Source organism: Sus scrofa, chromosome 7 (assembly GCF_054392235.1).
Source record: "Sus scrofa isolate SSC_HxYL_T2T_F1_AM1 chromosome 7, Sscrofa_HxYL_maternal_Yorkshire_Landrace_v2.0, whole genome shotgun sequence".
Taxonomy (NCBI): Eukaryota; Metazoa; Chordata; class Mammalia; order Artiodactyla; family Suidae; genus Sus; species Sus scrofa.
Window position 1 is genome coordinate 106,893,631 of NC_139389.1, and position 12,779 is coordinate 106,906,409.

General features: G+C 48.4%; 1 protein-coding gene across 23 annotated transcripts in view; it reads left to right on the forward strand.

The window, feature by feature from the left end:
* RGS6 (regulator of G protein signaling 6) overlaps positions 1-12,779 on the forward strand; it is a 564,797-nt gene that overhangs the window by 448,959 nt on the left and 103,059 nt on the right. For all 23 annotated transcript variants that reach the window (XM_021099946.2, XM_021099952.2, XM_084969664.1 and 20 more), the window contains exon 4: positions 12,370-12,420. In XM_021099946.2, coding sequence (XP_020955605.1) covers positions 12,370-12,420 — 51 coding nt within the window. The remainder of the gene's footprint in view (positions 1-12,369; positions 12,421-12,779) is intronic.

A 12,779-nucleotide genomic window follows, 5' to 3' on the forward strand; every position in this document is an offset into this window, starting at 1 on the left:
CCAAGGCCCTTGCCAGCCTTCAGCAGGGTTGAGGACACACAGGGCTCTGACCAGCTCCTGTCACTTCTACCACTGCTTCTGTTTGTGGTCGTGACCATCTACCCCCCAGACAGCCCAGTTCTTGGCTCCCAGGACTTGAGGCTGCCGTTGGGGGTGGGGTCAAGGGGGAAGGATCCTTGGAAGCAAATGGCAGCAGGTCGCAGAGAAGCCCAAGGCAATGACCCTTCCCTGAAAGACGGCAGGGAGGGGCAACAATGGTGGCGTCCAGAACTTGAGCCCCTCTGGGGTTGGGGGGCCTCTCTGTAGGCACCTGAGCAGGGGTCCAGCATGGTAACCAGCAGCAGAAGCATAGGGCTGCAGGCTGACCAAGCCACCCATCACCTCCTGAGGCTGACTGCAGAAAGGGATCATAGCACCGCCAGCAGTGGCCCTGAGCCCAGGTTGAGGGAGGGATGGGGAAAGGCCATCGTCCTGGCTCCAGGAAAGCATGAGCTCATCCCCAGGCTGCTCCGACACCATCTTCCTGTAGCTCAAGCCTGGTTCTTTTCCTTGTTCCTGCTGGACCCTCAGCCCCTGGGGTCTGGCTCAGTGCTTTGCACGTAGGTGATGCCAGAGCATGCTGTGACTTCTGCCCTTCTAGGATGCTCTTTCTTTCCACCTTGGCCTGGACATAAATGTCAGATGATATCTAGCGCCATTGGGGTGGTTGCCTTGAGCAGCTCTCTTAGAGTCCTTGGCTCTACATTCAATACTCTCCTCTTCAATCTTTTCTTTTTCTTTTTTTTTTTTTTCATGACCTTACCTTAGAATATGGCGGTTCCTTGGTTAGGTGTCAAATCAGAGCGGTAGCTGCAGACCTACGCCACAGCCACAACAAACCCAGATCCTTAACCCACCAAGTGAGGCCAGGAATTGAACCCACATCCTCATGGACACTATGTCAGGTTCTTTACCTCCTGAGCCACCATAGGCACTCCATTCTCTTCAGTCTTTTCTCACGATTTCTCACTGATCCTAAGCACCCCCTTCCCTGTGAACTGTCTCCTGATGCTGGGTTGGCTAGAATTACATTCTTTGTGGCCCATAGCAACCCACAGATGGTCCAGTCCAGCCCTTGTAGCCTGCGAGTGGGCTTTTTTATTTAAGGACAAAGCCATCTTATTTATCATTCCAAGTAAATGAATGAAATTGGTCCACTCAGTAGTAAGAACAACAGTAACAGTAATAATAAAGTCAACACATGCTGACCACTGACTCTGCACTGAAGGACACGGGGCTGAGCTGCTTACAGGAATTATCCCCGTGCCCACCCTCTCAGACTGTGCTTTTATCGTGTCTTAGAGAAGCTGAAGCTTAGAAGAAATAAGGCACATCCCCCAAGGTCGCAGAGCTGGTAGGAAGGTCACACAGCACCGATTCGGGGGCAGGCTGCCTGCCTGGCCACTCCTGTGGGAGACTCAGCTGCAGCTGGGAGGGAGAAGAAGAGATCACGGGGTTGCTTGGGCTTCTTCTGATGTTTTGCCTCAGGAATTAAACTGGGAGTCAATCCTCTGCTGATAGAGAAAGCCCCGGACAAGTTTTTGAAGGGATGGGCGCTTTTATCGGAAAGAAACAGAGAAGCTTGACAGAGCAAAGCTAGGACCAGCTCTGCAATGTCTAGTCCTGGTCCACGAGGCCTGCAGCACAGGCCTGGGGGGGGGGGGAGCCTGGAGAAAGGCCTGACTTCCACCTGAGGCTCTCTGCCCAGGAGATCAGCTCTAAGCCAGACGCCACTCCGCGCAGAGGGAGGTGTGCCTCCGTGAGTGGAAAGAAACCAGACTAACCCATCGAGCAGCATCCCGGCTGGTACCCGGGACTACTGAGTGTCTAACTCCCCTTCCTCACTCATACACTCAGAACACAGTCTGAGGTAGATTCCGTGAGTGACCCATTCTGCACATCGGTCAACCACGTCTCAGGCTGCTTGAGTAACCCTTCCAAAGCAATGAACTAGCAAGTTGCAGAGCCAGGAGTTGAACCCAGGTCTGTCTGAGTACAGACACCAAGAGTGTCCCACCAAGCCAGAGCTCCGGGGCTCTGCGGCTGACACGAGGACAACACCTATCAAGTCTTGGCCCAAGCACCTGTGTGGCCCAGGCTCTGCTTGGAACCTGGGCTGCTCACACTCCCCGCCGTGCAGACCCTGCCCACCCCAAGCTGGTGGCAGGGATCCAGCGCGCTTTCCAGACTTAGGCCTTAAAGCATGCTCTCAGAGCATCAGCATTATTCCCTGACAGTGGGTTAGACGGATCCGATTCCAAGTGATGTGACTGCAGCCTGCAGATCTGGGCATCATAAAAGCTACGTCTCTTGCTCCCCTCCAGAAAGCCTTAGCCCCTCGGGTTAATTTAAATATAAATGTTCACAAACTGCATTTTGGGTTCACATTTGCACAAATGAGATGCCCATTAGACAACATTGGAAGGCAGTGAAACCCCTGACACCTCCCAGCCATGGGTCCCCTCCAGGCCTCCAGGAAAGGCTCGGCAGCCTTCAAAACATGTACAAGGCTCTGCTGAACACCTGGCATTAGCTCATGTCTTTCTCGAAGCCGCAGATCTGCTCATTCGTCTTTTACCGCTGCCTTCAGATTGAGTGGAAGGCCGTCATGGTGGCAGCCACCCTCAGGACACAGAGGCAACACCCACGGTGACCAAGATCTTCTGCCGGCAGCGAGGCCCCCCAGCGAGGCCGCATTCAGCCTTCCCTTTAATAAGCTGATTGTGGAGCTAAAGCCCGGGTGTGCTCCTCCTCGCCCTGGACGCTTTTGATTGACAAAACTAATCTCTCCTCCACCCCCACGTCTGCTGCCGCCCGCATCCTCTTGCAAATCATGTACTCGGCGGCTGACAATTGGATAGAAGACTTGGGATTCGGACGCGGGAGGGTTATGAGGTTATGAATCAATCGTGGGGGCCTGGATGTGATAACAAACCCGGGGAACCCATTTCAGACACCGAGCCACAACCCTCAGAGCCTCCGGTTGATTTATGAGTTGGTAATAACCTCGCCTGGTCCCCTGCCCCCTATTATTTTTCATAATGCATGGGGAAGCAGGGAAGCATAGTCTGAGCAGGGGTGGGGCTGGCGGGAGAAGGCCCACCAGGGGTTCCTGTCCTCCTCTGCTGGCTGTCATTCCTGCTGTGTGGGCTATGGGTCGCCGAGGGGCGCAGTTGCCACGTGCCCATGAAGGCCAGCCGGCCCATGTGCCTGGCCCAGAAGAAGAACCCAGGGAGGCGGTCCCCGTGGGCCCTGCTTTAGGTCTGGATAAGGTGGTGATGCTTGGGTATCACCAGGTTCAAATTCATAGTCTGTGTGTCTAGATTTAATTGCTCCAACCCGTTCAAGTCAGACTGACACAAAAGCCTCCTGTTCAAAAGGGAGAACCGTGCTGCATCAAAGCCGGTTACAGGCAGCGTGAACTCTGCAGCCTGGGAGCTAGCGGGGGCCAGGGGCAGAGACAGGCAAGAGGGAGGAGGGGGACCGTGTCTTTCAGCCCCAAGAAGAGAGTTGAAGACCCCACCTTTCTTTCCCGCCACTCACTATCCTCTTCAGGCGACAGCCAGCGTTGAATGAGAAGGAGGAAGCAGTTCACAATGCTGCCCAATGGGGTTGGGGGGGCTCTGTTTGACTTTTTGTTTCATTTTTTATTAAAGGACAGTTGATTTGCAATATTGTGTTAGTGTCAGGTAAACAGCAAAGTGATTTGATTATACGTATATGTATATACATAGCTGTATTATTTTTTAAAAATTCTTTCCCCTTATAATTTGTTACAAGATATTGAATATAGTTCCCTGTGCTATTCAGTACATCCATGTTGTTTATCTCTTTGCCTAATGATTTTTTTTTAAGCATTTGTTTGTTGAGATTTCTTTTTATAAGAAGAGATGTGGTTTTTGAAAGAAAATGTCAATGGATGAAAATGTCAATGGATGAAACTTTCCACCTTGGTTGCAAAATGCCCAACCAAGGTTGGTGCTGGTCTGTGATGAAGTTTCCATGGGCCACATTTATATGCATATATATACAAATATATGTGTAAAAATTTCTTAAATTATATATATATATATATAATTTTTCTCAATTTTTATATATGTTGCTTTTTTAGAGCCGCACCCATGGCATATGGAAGTTCCCAGGCTCGGGGTCGAATCAGAGCTGCAGCTGCCAGCCTACACCACAGCCACAGCAATGCAGGATCCGAGCCGCGTCTGTGATCTACACCACAGCTCACGGAAACGCTGGATCCTTGACCCACAGAGGGAGGCCAGGGATTGAACCCACATCCTCATGGACCTAGTCGGGTTCATTAACTGCTGAGCCATGCAGGGAACTCTGAGAAAAATATTTTAAATGTAAAGAATATGTGCCTATGAGTAGCCATGTATTGTATAATGCCCATTTGAATGTAACTATTGATCAATGAGCGTTTATTAACCCCCAGCTTTATGCCAGTTCTTTGCTTGGTGCCAGAGATAAAACAGTATAACAGAGCCTTGCTCTCTCAGACCTTGGGTTATGGGTTGAATTTTGCCATCTGCCAAATGTATATGTTGTAATCGAACCTCCAGTGCTTCAGACTGGGACCTTGTTTGGGCGCAAGTTTGTTGAACATGTAATGAGTTAAGGTGAACTAGTTTAGGGCAGGCCCTGATCCAACCTGACCCATGTCCTTGTGAAAAAGAGAAGGTGGACACAGAGGCACGCATGCGGGGAGGACGCCCCGCGAAGGTGAAGGCGGAGGTCAGGTGACGCTCCTGCTGGACAAGGAACACCGAGGGCTGCCAGCAAAGCACCAGAAGTGTGTGTGTGTGTTGGGGGGGCTGGAACAGCTTCTCCCCACAGCCCTCAGATGAACCAACCCTGTCCACACCTGGACCTTGGACTTCCCATCTCCAGAACTGGGAGATGGCAAATTTCTGTGGTTGAAGTGGCTCAGTTAGTGGTACTTTGTTAAACTGTCCTGGGAAACTCACCCAGAAGGGGAGGCAGACGTAGACCAAATCATCACGTGGTGGACATCTAGTTCCAAACCGAGGTAAGTGCCCCGAAGGAAGGAAGGTCCTCACTTCTCGGAAAATGTCTTCCGGAGGAGCAAGGCCACAAAAGCTGCCAGGCCAGGAGGTCGTACCCCTCTGTGAGGCCCCGTCAGCCTCTTTAAATTTGCCTGCAGCAAAGCCCTCTTTTTTTTTTTTTTTTTTTGGCCATGCTTTTAGCACACGAAAGTTCCCAGGCCAGGAATCAAACCCACACCACAGCAGCAACCCAAGCCACTGCAGTGACATTGCTGGATCCTTAACTGGCTGAGCCGCACGGGAACTCCTGTACCTCCCTCTTTTGTCTCTCCTTCTGTCCAACAAACTATCCATCCATAAATCCCTTCCTAAAAGCATCAGAAGACCTGAGATTCTCTAAGACCTGAAATGAAAAGGCGGCAAATAGTAACTCCCAGTTCCTGCTGCTTCTCCGAGCCACGCCGATGATTAGTGGGACACGTGGCTCTAACCTGGGTATAAAAGACAGACTCTCTGTGGCTCACATGTGTTATGCTTATTACATACCGGCACTGCACTGGCGCTGCACATACAGCATCCCCTTTAACCCCAGAGCCTAAGCCGCAGGGCCTTCTTATTGTTGTCCTCCTTTTCGGATGAGGAAATGAGGGCACAGGGCAGGTAGGTGACCTCGTATTAAAGAGGCCATTTCAGCAAAAACAAGGGCCAGGCGTTTGGAGAGGGCGTTGCATACATGATCCTGTTTTCTGCTGGAAGGAGGCAGGGTTTCCCCCAGGTGACCCGTGAAGATGGAGATTGGGGTGGGTGGAGGTTAAGGGGTCAGCCCAAGGTCACATGATGTGTGAATGACATACCGTGAGTTGAACCCAGGTCAGCCTGACTTCGTAAACCATGTGCTTTGTTGTTTCACCTGCTTGCTTGGTAAGCAAGAGTCCATCGCCGTTTTCCTTGGAAAAAGTCGAGCCTATTGACTAAACACTATCTCTCAAAAATGCCACTAGACTTTTTAATCACACTGTTTCCCCGCCTGTATTCCTCTGTCTTACTGCCAGCTGGTCATTGTGTCCACCTCCACAAAGCCCAGCTTAATATTTTTCTGTGAGCTAACTATTGCACGTCTTACTGTTTTTTATAACTCAGACCTAAGAGGAAGATCTAAAACTGCAAAAACTGCCCTACTTTGAGTGTCCTTCAATTCATATGCAAAATGTATTTACACCATAGTGTTTTTATAAGAGTCATTCCAAAGCTTGGGATAGAGAAAGTGCTTGATAGGAGAGTTCCTGCCGTGGCTCGGCAGAAACGAATCAGACTAGTATCCATGAGGACGCAGGTTCGATCCCTGGCTTTGTCCAGTGGGTTGAGGATCTGGTGTTGCCATGGAGCTGTGGTGTAGGTCGCAGAGGCAGCTTGGATCTGGCGTTGCTGTGGCTGTGGTGTAGGCTGGCAGCTACAGCTCCGATTCGACCCCTAGCCTGGGAACCTCCATATGCCGCGAGTGCGGCCCTAAAAAGACCAAAAAAAAAAAAGAAAGAAACAGAAGGATGTTCAATAAATTATTAGCTCAATAGCTAACAGTAATTATTATTATCACCAAATCAGTGTCTCTGCTTCAGGAAAGAAGTTGAGTACAGAAAATAACTTTTCCAATTATGCTTCTGTCTCCCAACTTGGAAAGTCGCTCAGAGGGGCAGAATGGCATAGTGGAAATAATATTTGACGTGAGATGGGCTCTGTTAGGTACTCATATGTGACTGGGGGCCTCTCTGGGCCTCATCTTGAAAGTGGGTACAATAGTTACTGTATTTTACATAATTATTGTCAAGATGATGTGTAGACAACAGGGTTCGTTGTCCAGCTCAGCCTAGTGCACAGTGGGCACTTGGGAATGTCATCCTTCTTGATGGGCATTGGCCTGCATGAAGCACCTACATGCGTGATGAGGTGGCACCAAGCTACCCTCTCCACACGCAGGTGCAGCTGAGACCTTGGCAGGCATGTGAAAACCCAGTGGAGGATGGAGTCAAAGCCTGGCCTGAGGGGCACTGGGAGCTCACTCACAACAGGAACCACCTTGTCTTTGATTGGTCTCCTGAAACAGTTTTCTCAAATCAAAGTGTCTTTTCCCCAGTGGTGAGGACTGATGAGTAAGTTATCAGTTGCTTCAGTACTGGGATATATAAGCTATCAAGTTGCAGGTAACTTGAAATTTGCAGGTGACTGGAACCAGTCTTTTCTCAAGTGTGCGTTATCTAATTTGGGCTCAGTTTGATTCAAAGCTGTGGAGAAAATGAACGAAGTGTTTCATACTAGGACCTGCTCGGGTTCTGGCTTATTTCGAAAGAAGTTCCAAGTATCCCTAATTCTTTAAGAGAGCTTAAAACACCTCAAGCCCAGAAAAGACCACTTTTTTTTGTCCTCACCTGCTGCCTGCAGAAATTCCAAGGGCAGGGAGCAAACCCATGCCACAGTAGTGATCCAAGCCAGAACAATGACCATGCCAGACCCTTAACCTGCTAGACCTTCAGGGAGGTTTTATAGTAAAGATCTCTCCCAAACCAGAAAGAGAACTCCTTAAAATCTTGGAAGATCTTGGCATTTCCATTGTGGCTCCTCGGGTTAAGAATCCATGAGAATCCATGAGGATCCATGAGGATGTGGGTTCACTCCTTGACCTCACTTGGCAGGTTAAGGATCTAGCATTGCCACAAGCTGCAGTGTATGTCACAGATGTGGCTCGGACCCACGTTGCTGTGGCTGTGGCAAAAGAAAATCTTGGAAGGTCTCCCCTGCTTACTCAAATCCAGTTTATATTGATCTAGAGTTAGCACAGCCTGGGGAGTTAGCAGGAAGAGGTCACTGAGTCTCACTCGAGACTTACCGAGTAAATAAGCAAGCAGACCTGAGGGAGGGGTGCCAGGTGTCCCTATCGTCCAGCCCCTCTAGAGTCTATAGAAGGCCACTCTGAGGCTCAGGACCAGCCAGATGGCCAGAGAGAGTGACTGGTTTGAGGCTCATGAGGAAGACTCCTGCTGGCTACACGGCCTCGCCGTTTGTCCGCAGCCCCGTCCTCTCCTCTCTCTAGTCTCAGAGGCCAATTCTTCCCTCTGCTCTTTAACACATAAAGCCTTTTTCCTAATGCAAAAGTAATATGTTAATGTTCCACGAACACCACGTGATAAGGAGATGTAAAGAATAGACATGTCCCGGAGTTCCGGTCATGGCTCAGCAGAAATGAATCTGACTAGTATCCATGAGGACGCAGTTTCAATCCCTGGCCTTCTCAGTGGGTTAAGGATCCGGCGTTGCCGTGAGCTGTGGTGTAGGTCAAAGATTCGGCTGGGATCTGGCATCGCTGTGGCTGTGGCCTGGGCTGGCAGCTGCAGCTCCACTTCGATCCCTAGCCTGGGAACCTCCATATGCCACAAGTTCAGCCCTAAAAAAGCAAAAAAAAAAAAAAAAGAAAGAAAGCTAGAAAGAAAGAATAGACATGTCCCATAATTTGACTTTCCCCTCTCAAGATAACCTAAAGTTAACTGTTTAACTATACTTCCAGACCTCTCTCCATATCTGTCTATATCTATAATATAAAAATAATAGAATACAAATGTAAATATGTGTTTTCGATTATAACAATGTCATTATATAGTATTCGCTGTTCTCAATGTGCTTTTTCACTTAATACGAAGGTGTTTAATAAATATTTATTGGGTGGGTGAGCCATAATTTATGTACTGCATATCCAAGTTGTGTCCAAATACCCTTCCAGTACACACAATTATGTACACATATGTGATATATCAAAATACAGGCACACAACACATATAGAAACATAAAGCACACCTGCATATGATAAATATATACTTACATGTGCTAACAATCCACGCAGGTTGTGAAGAAGTGTTTCAGGTGCCCTCTGGTGTAGTTCATGGATATCTCTGGAATATATGTTGATAAATTAGCCTCAGAAAGAAAACTCTCAGCCCAATGTTTTAGGATCTTTGGGAATAAAGTATGGCTGTCCTGCCCTTGTTCCTAATGTTTTTCTATTGGCTTTAAGTCCTTGGCAGGCAAGGCGGCTTGGCAAAGATAAGAACCAGACTCCAATAGCAGGAACAAAAGGCAACAGTCAGTTTTAGATAGGACAGAAAAATAATCTGCTACACATTCGTATTAGAATAAGAAGGAAAGAATGAGTGGGAGAAGGAAGAAAGGAAAAGAATAAGAAAGAATAAGAAGGAAAGAATGAATGAGAGAAGGAAGAAAGGAAAGAGAAAAGAGAGGATGAAAACGCTTTCTCCTGTTGGTGATTTGGACTGTACTGCCCTGATTCTAGAGTGGAATCATTGGCGATCTCTTAAAGGGCATCATATTATGCCAGATTTCCCCTCCTCACCTGTTCCTGGAGGTGAACATGCAGTGGTTCACTGCCTGCCACGCTGGAGGCCAGCCCCTCCTGAGTTAGTCTGAGGAAGCCTAAAATACCGCAGGCCCACGGACACGAGACCGTCCGCAGCCCCGTGCATCCTTGTGTGTGCTCGAATCCACCAAGCAGTGCCCACGCACATCAGGGGTGGCAGCGGGGTGGCTGTGCTACAGACTGAGGGCAGTGGCCCAGGATGGCCAGGGGCGGCAGCTCAGCCCCCCTGGGGCTGGAGGACAATCACACAAGTCCCCAGATGAGACAGTGACTGTCATGGTGGCTGCACCAATGACAAGAAACCCAGGTCTGTGGTCCCCACAGTGCTAGGGGAGAAGGCAAGGGGTTTTTGTGACTTTCCTTTCTTTACCAAAAAAAAAAAAAAAGTGCTTACATGTGATCCTTCAGCTCTGTGAATGCAAACCGGAACCTGCTGGACTGGGGAGAACAATCGGGCCGGACATGAGTACAGAAATCCAAAGGGGAGTAGAAACCCAGACAACAGTGCCACAGGCTGGGGTGGGATGGAGGGGGGGAGCGGATATGATAGCAAGGAAGGAGTTTCAATGTGAATGAATACTAATTAGTGACATGGATATTAATGATGACAGTAATTAACAGGGGAAAGGAAGGGCTGTCATTGTCCCAGGGTGAGTAATCAATCTTGGCAGGTGATAAATAATGGTTCAGCAAGCTCAGCAGAAAGATAATCCTCCTGCCCCGGGGAGAGCTGTTGCTGATGCTGGAAACCTCTCCGTTTCTAGGCAACCCACAAAAAAAAAGGACTATTTTTCTTTTGAGGGAAAAACAGGTTAGAGTCTCTCCCCCCACCCCAACCCCCAACGTGGGATTACAGTTCTTATTTGATTTCTGCTTTGTTCTTCATTTCCTAGGACAAATGTTGAACTTGTATAATTTGGAGGAAGTGGACACACACACACTCTCTCTCTCTCTCTTTTCTCTCAAAGAACATGAATGAATAGTAGTGTTTTTGATCCAAAGTTTAGTTCACAGATGCCATCCAGGTGCAGGAGTGGAGAAACGCTTAGCAATCTTGCTTTTGAGGTTGCAATGCAGGGATTTTGCAGGGCCATGTCCATGGGGGCTTGTCCTGGAGGAAGCTCTGGAACAGTAGGAGAGTCTACTGTGCAGGCAGGGTTCATACACCTTCTGGAGAGCCGGTGATAAGCAAAATGTCTGGGCACGCAGGTCTGTGCTGGCCTCACTTCTGTCCCCCGGTTAATTTCCAAGCAACTTTCCTTCCGGGAAAAGGGCAGTCATTCGTTCCACCCCTCTGCTGGCTCCCCATCTCAGGAGTCAGCTGGGAGTACATCTGGGAGAGCTGCTGGCAGACTCCGCCCCTCACACCAAACCCCAAACCATGTCTAGAAATGTTGCCCTTTGCAGATTGTTTTCCATCTAACATTCCAGCCTGAGGTGACAAAGCCACCTTCAAAGATCCGCCCCGGTTTAAAAAGAGATTTGGGGGTGACAAAGGGAGGTTGCCCAGAAGTTCAGATCCTTCCAGAAAACTGGCCTCCTCTACTCCCACGTGAACTATGCTGCCTTAAGAACTTTGGTTCCAGGTGCCAGGTTTTCGAAGAGAGGCAAAGGGAAGCAAATATATTCAGAGAAACGTGACCAAAATGGTGAGGGACTCCAGATCATGTCATGAGAAGACATGGATGAGGGATCCAGGCAGGTTTCACCTGGAGGTGAAAACTCGAGGATGACGTGGATAATACATTGGGTGGACTGTCCAGATATCTGAAGGACTGTCTCACAGCCTAAGTTCATTTTTCTACCATCAGGGGACGAAACTTAGACCAAAGAGAGGAGGTCAAAGAAGGGTAAATTTCTGTTCAGAGAAATCAAAGATGATTTAACTGAGATAGGCTGGCTAGCAGGCAGTTTGTGAGTTCCAAGGCACTAGGGTTTTTCTAAATGGAATTATAGCAGTTCTCATCCAGGGTGTTATGAATGGGGCTCATGCGTGGGCTTGGAATAGAGAAGCTTTAAAAGTCTCTTCTGATTCTTCTGATTTTACGTTAGTTAAGGTAATAAAAACAGATAACTCTCAAATGTCTGGGGCTCAATATGGCAAAGTTTATTTTTCAATCAGGACAGAGCCCAAAATAGGCATCAATTTTCACATTTGTTCAAAACTCCAGGCTCATTCCACACTGTGGCTCTACCCTCCCCTAGGCCCTTGGAGTTCTTCCCATTCAGCCAGCTGATGGGGATGAAAGGATCTGGGGTATGGAGGGTCACATAGGAGTTTTATGATCGGGTCTGGAAATGGCATATGGCATTTCCACCCACATACCATCATCAGAACTTAGGCCACACCCCACTGCAGAAGAGTCTAGAAATGTAATCTACCTGTGGCCCAGGGGATAGAAGACAGCAGTTCTAGTGAACATAGAGAAGTTTCTCCCAAGACACAGGGCCTCATTTATTCAGGATGGGCCCAGGTCAGGAGAAGAGTGTTTTCAGGAACCTGTGAAGACATCTGTATTGGGCAGGTCTTGTTAGTAAGGAGAAGGAGCTAAAAGAGGCCTCCTCTCTCCAGAAATGGTCCGGGGGGCAGGAATGATGAAAATTCCTAGCCTGTCATCAAACTATGTATCTTCTCAGCATATCCCCTACAGAATCACTCTAGAAATGTGGACATAAAATCAGAAGTGGATTTGGGGAGGAAAGAATGGGATTATGACTATGGAAGCATATTAATGGATGGAAAGGGTTGGTTAGGATGGAAAAGCATCAAGTCTACCTAGCTCTTCATGTGTGTGTTAATTGGAAGTAGGAGCCTCTAGGGTAAACATATTTCTTCTGGCCCAAAGTTAAATACCCATGAGGTCTTCAGCTGAAATTACTTTATCATTGCAGGTACTGACATTGTGCAGTGGCTTATGAAGAACCTTTCCATCGAGGACCCAGGTACTTGACCCTTGACCCTTGACCCTGACTTTACCCCCATGATATCAGTGAACAACCCATCACCAAGTCCCCAGCCAGATTCTCCTACCCTCCTGAGAAGTGGGCTGATAAACGTGAGTTCCAAGATGTGGAATCACTCTATTCACAAAAAGAATTAATGTCCTTTCTCCGCGAATTGCTATCTTTAAATTCAAATCACCCTTGGAGGAAACGAGCAACTATTCAGAATGCCAAAGAGCCCAATACGATAATGTGTGAAATGAAATGGACTCTGGTTGGCTACAGCAATTAAAGATAAGTTGTAGCACTGTCACCGAACAGCCTTCTAGGGCCAGCTCTTAAAATTACATTGCCCGAGC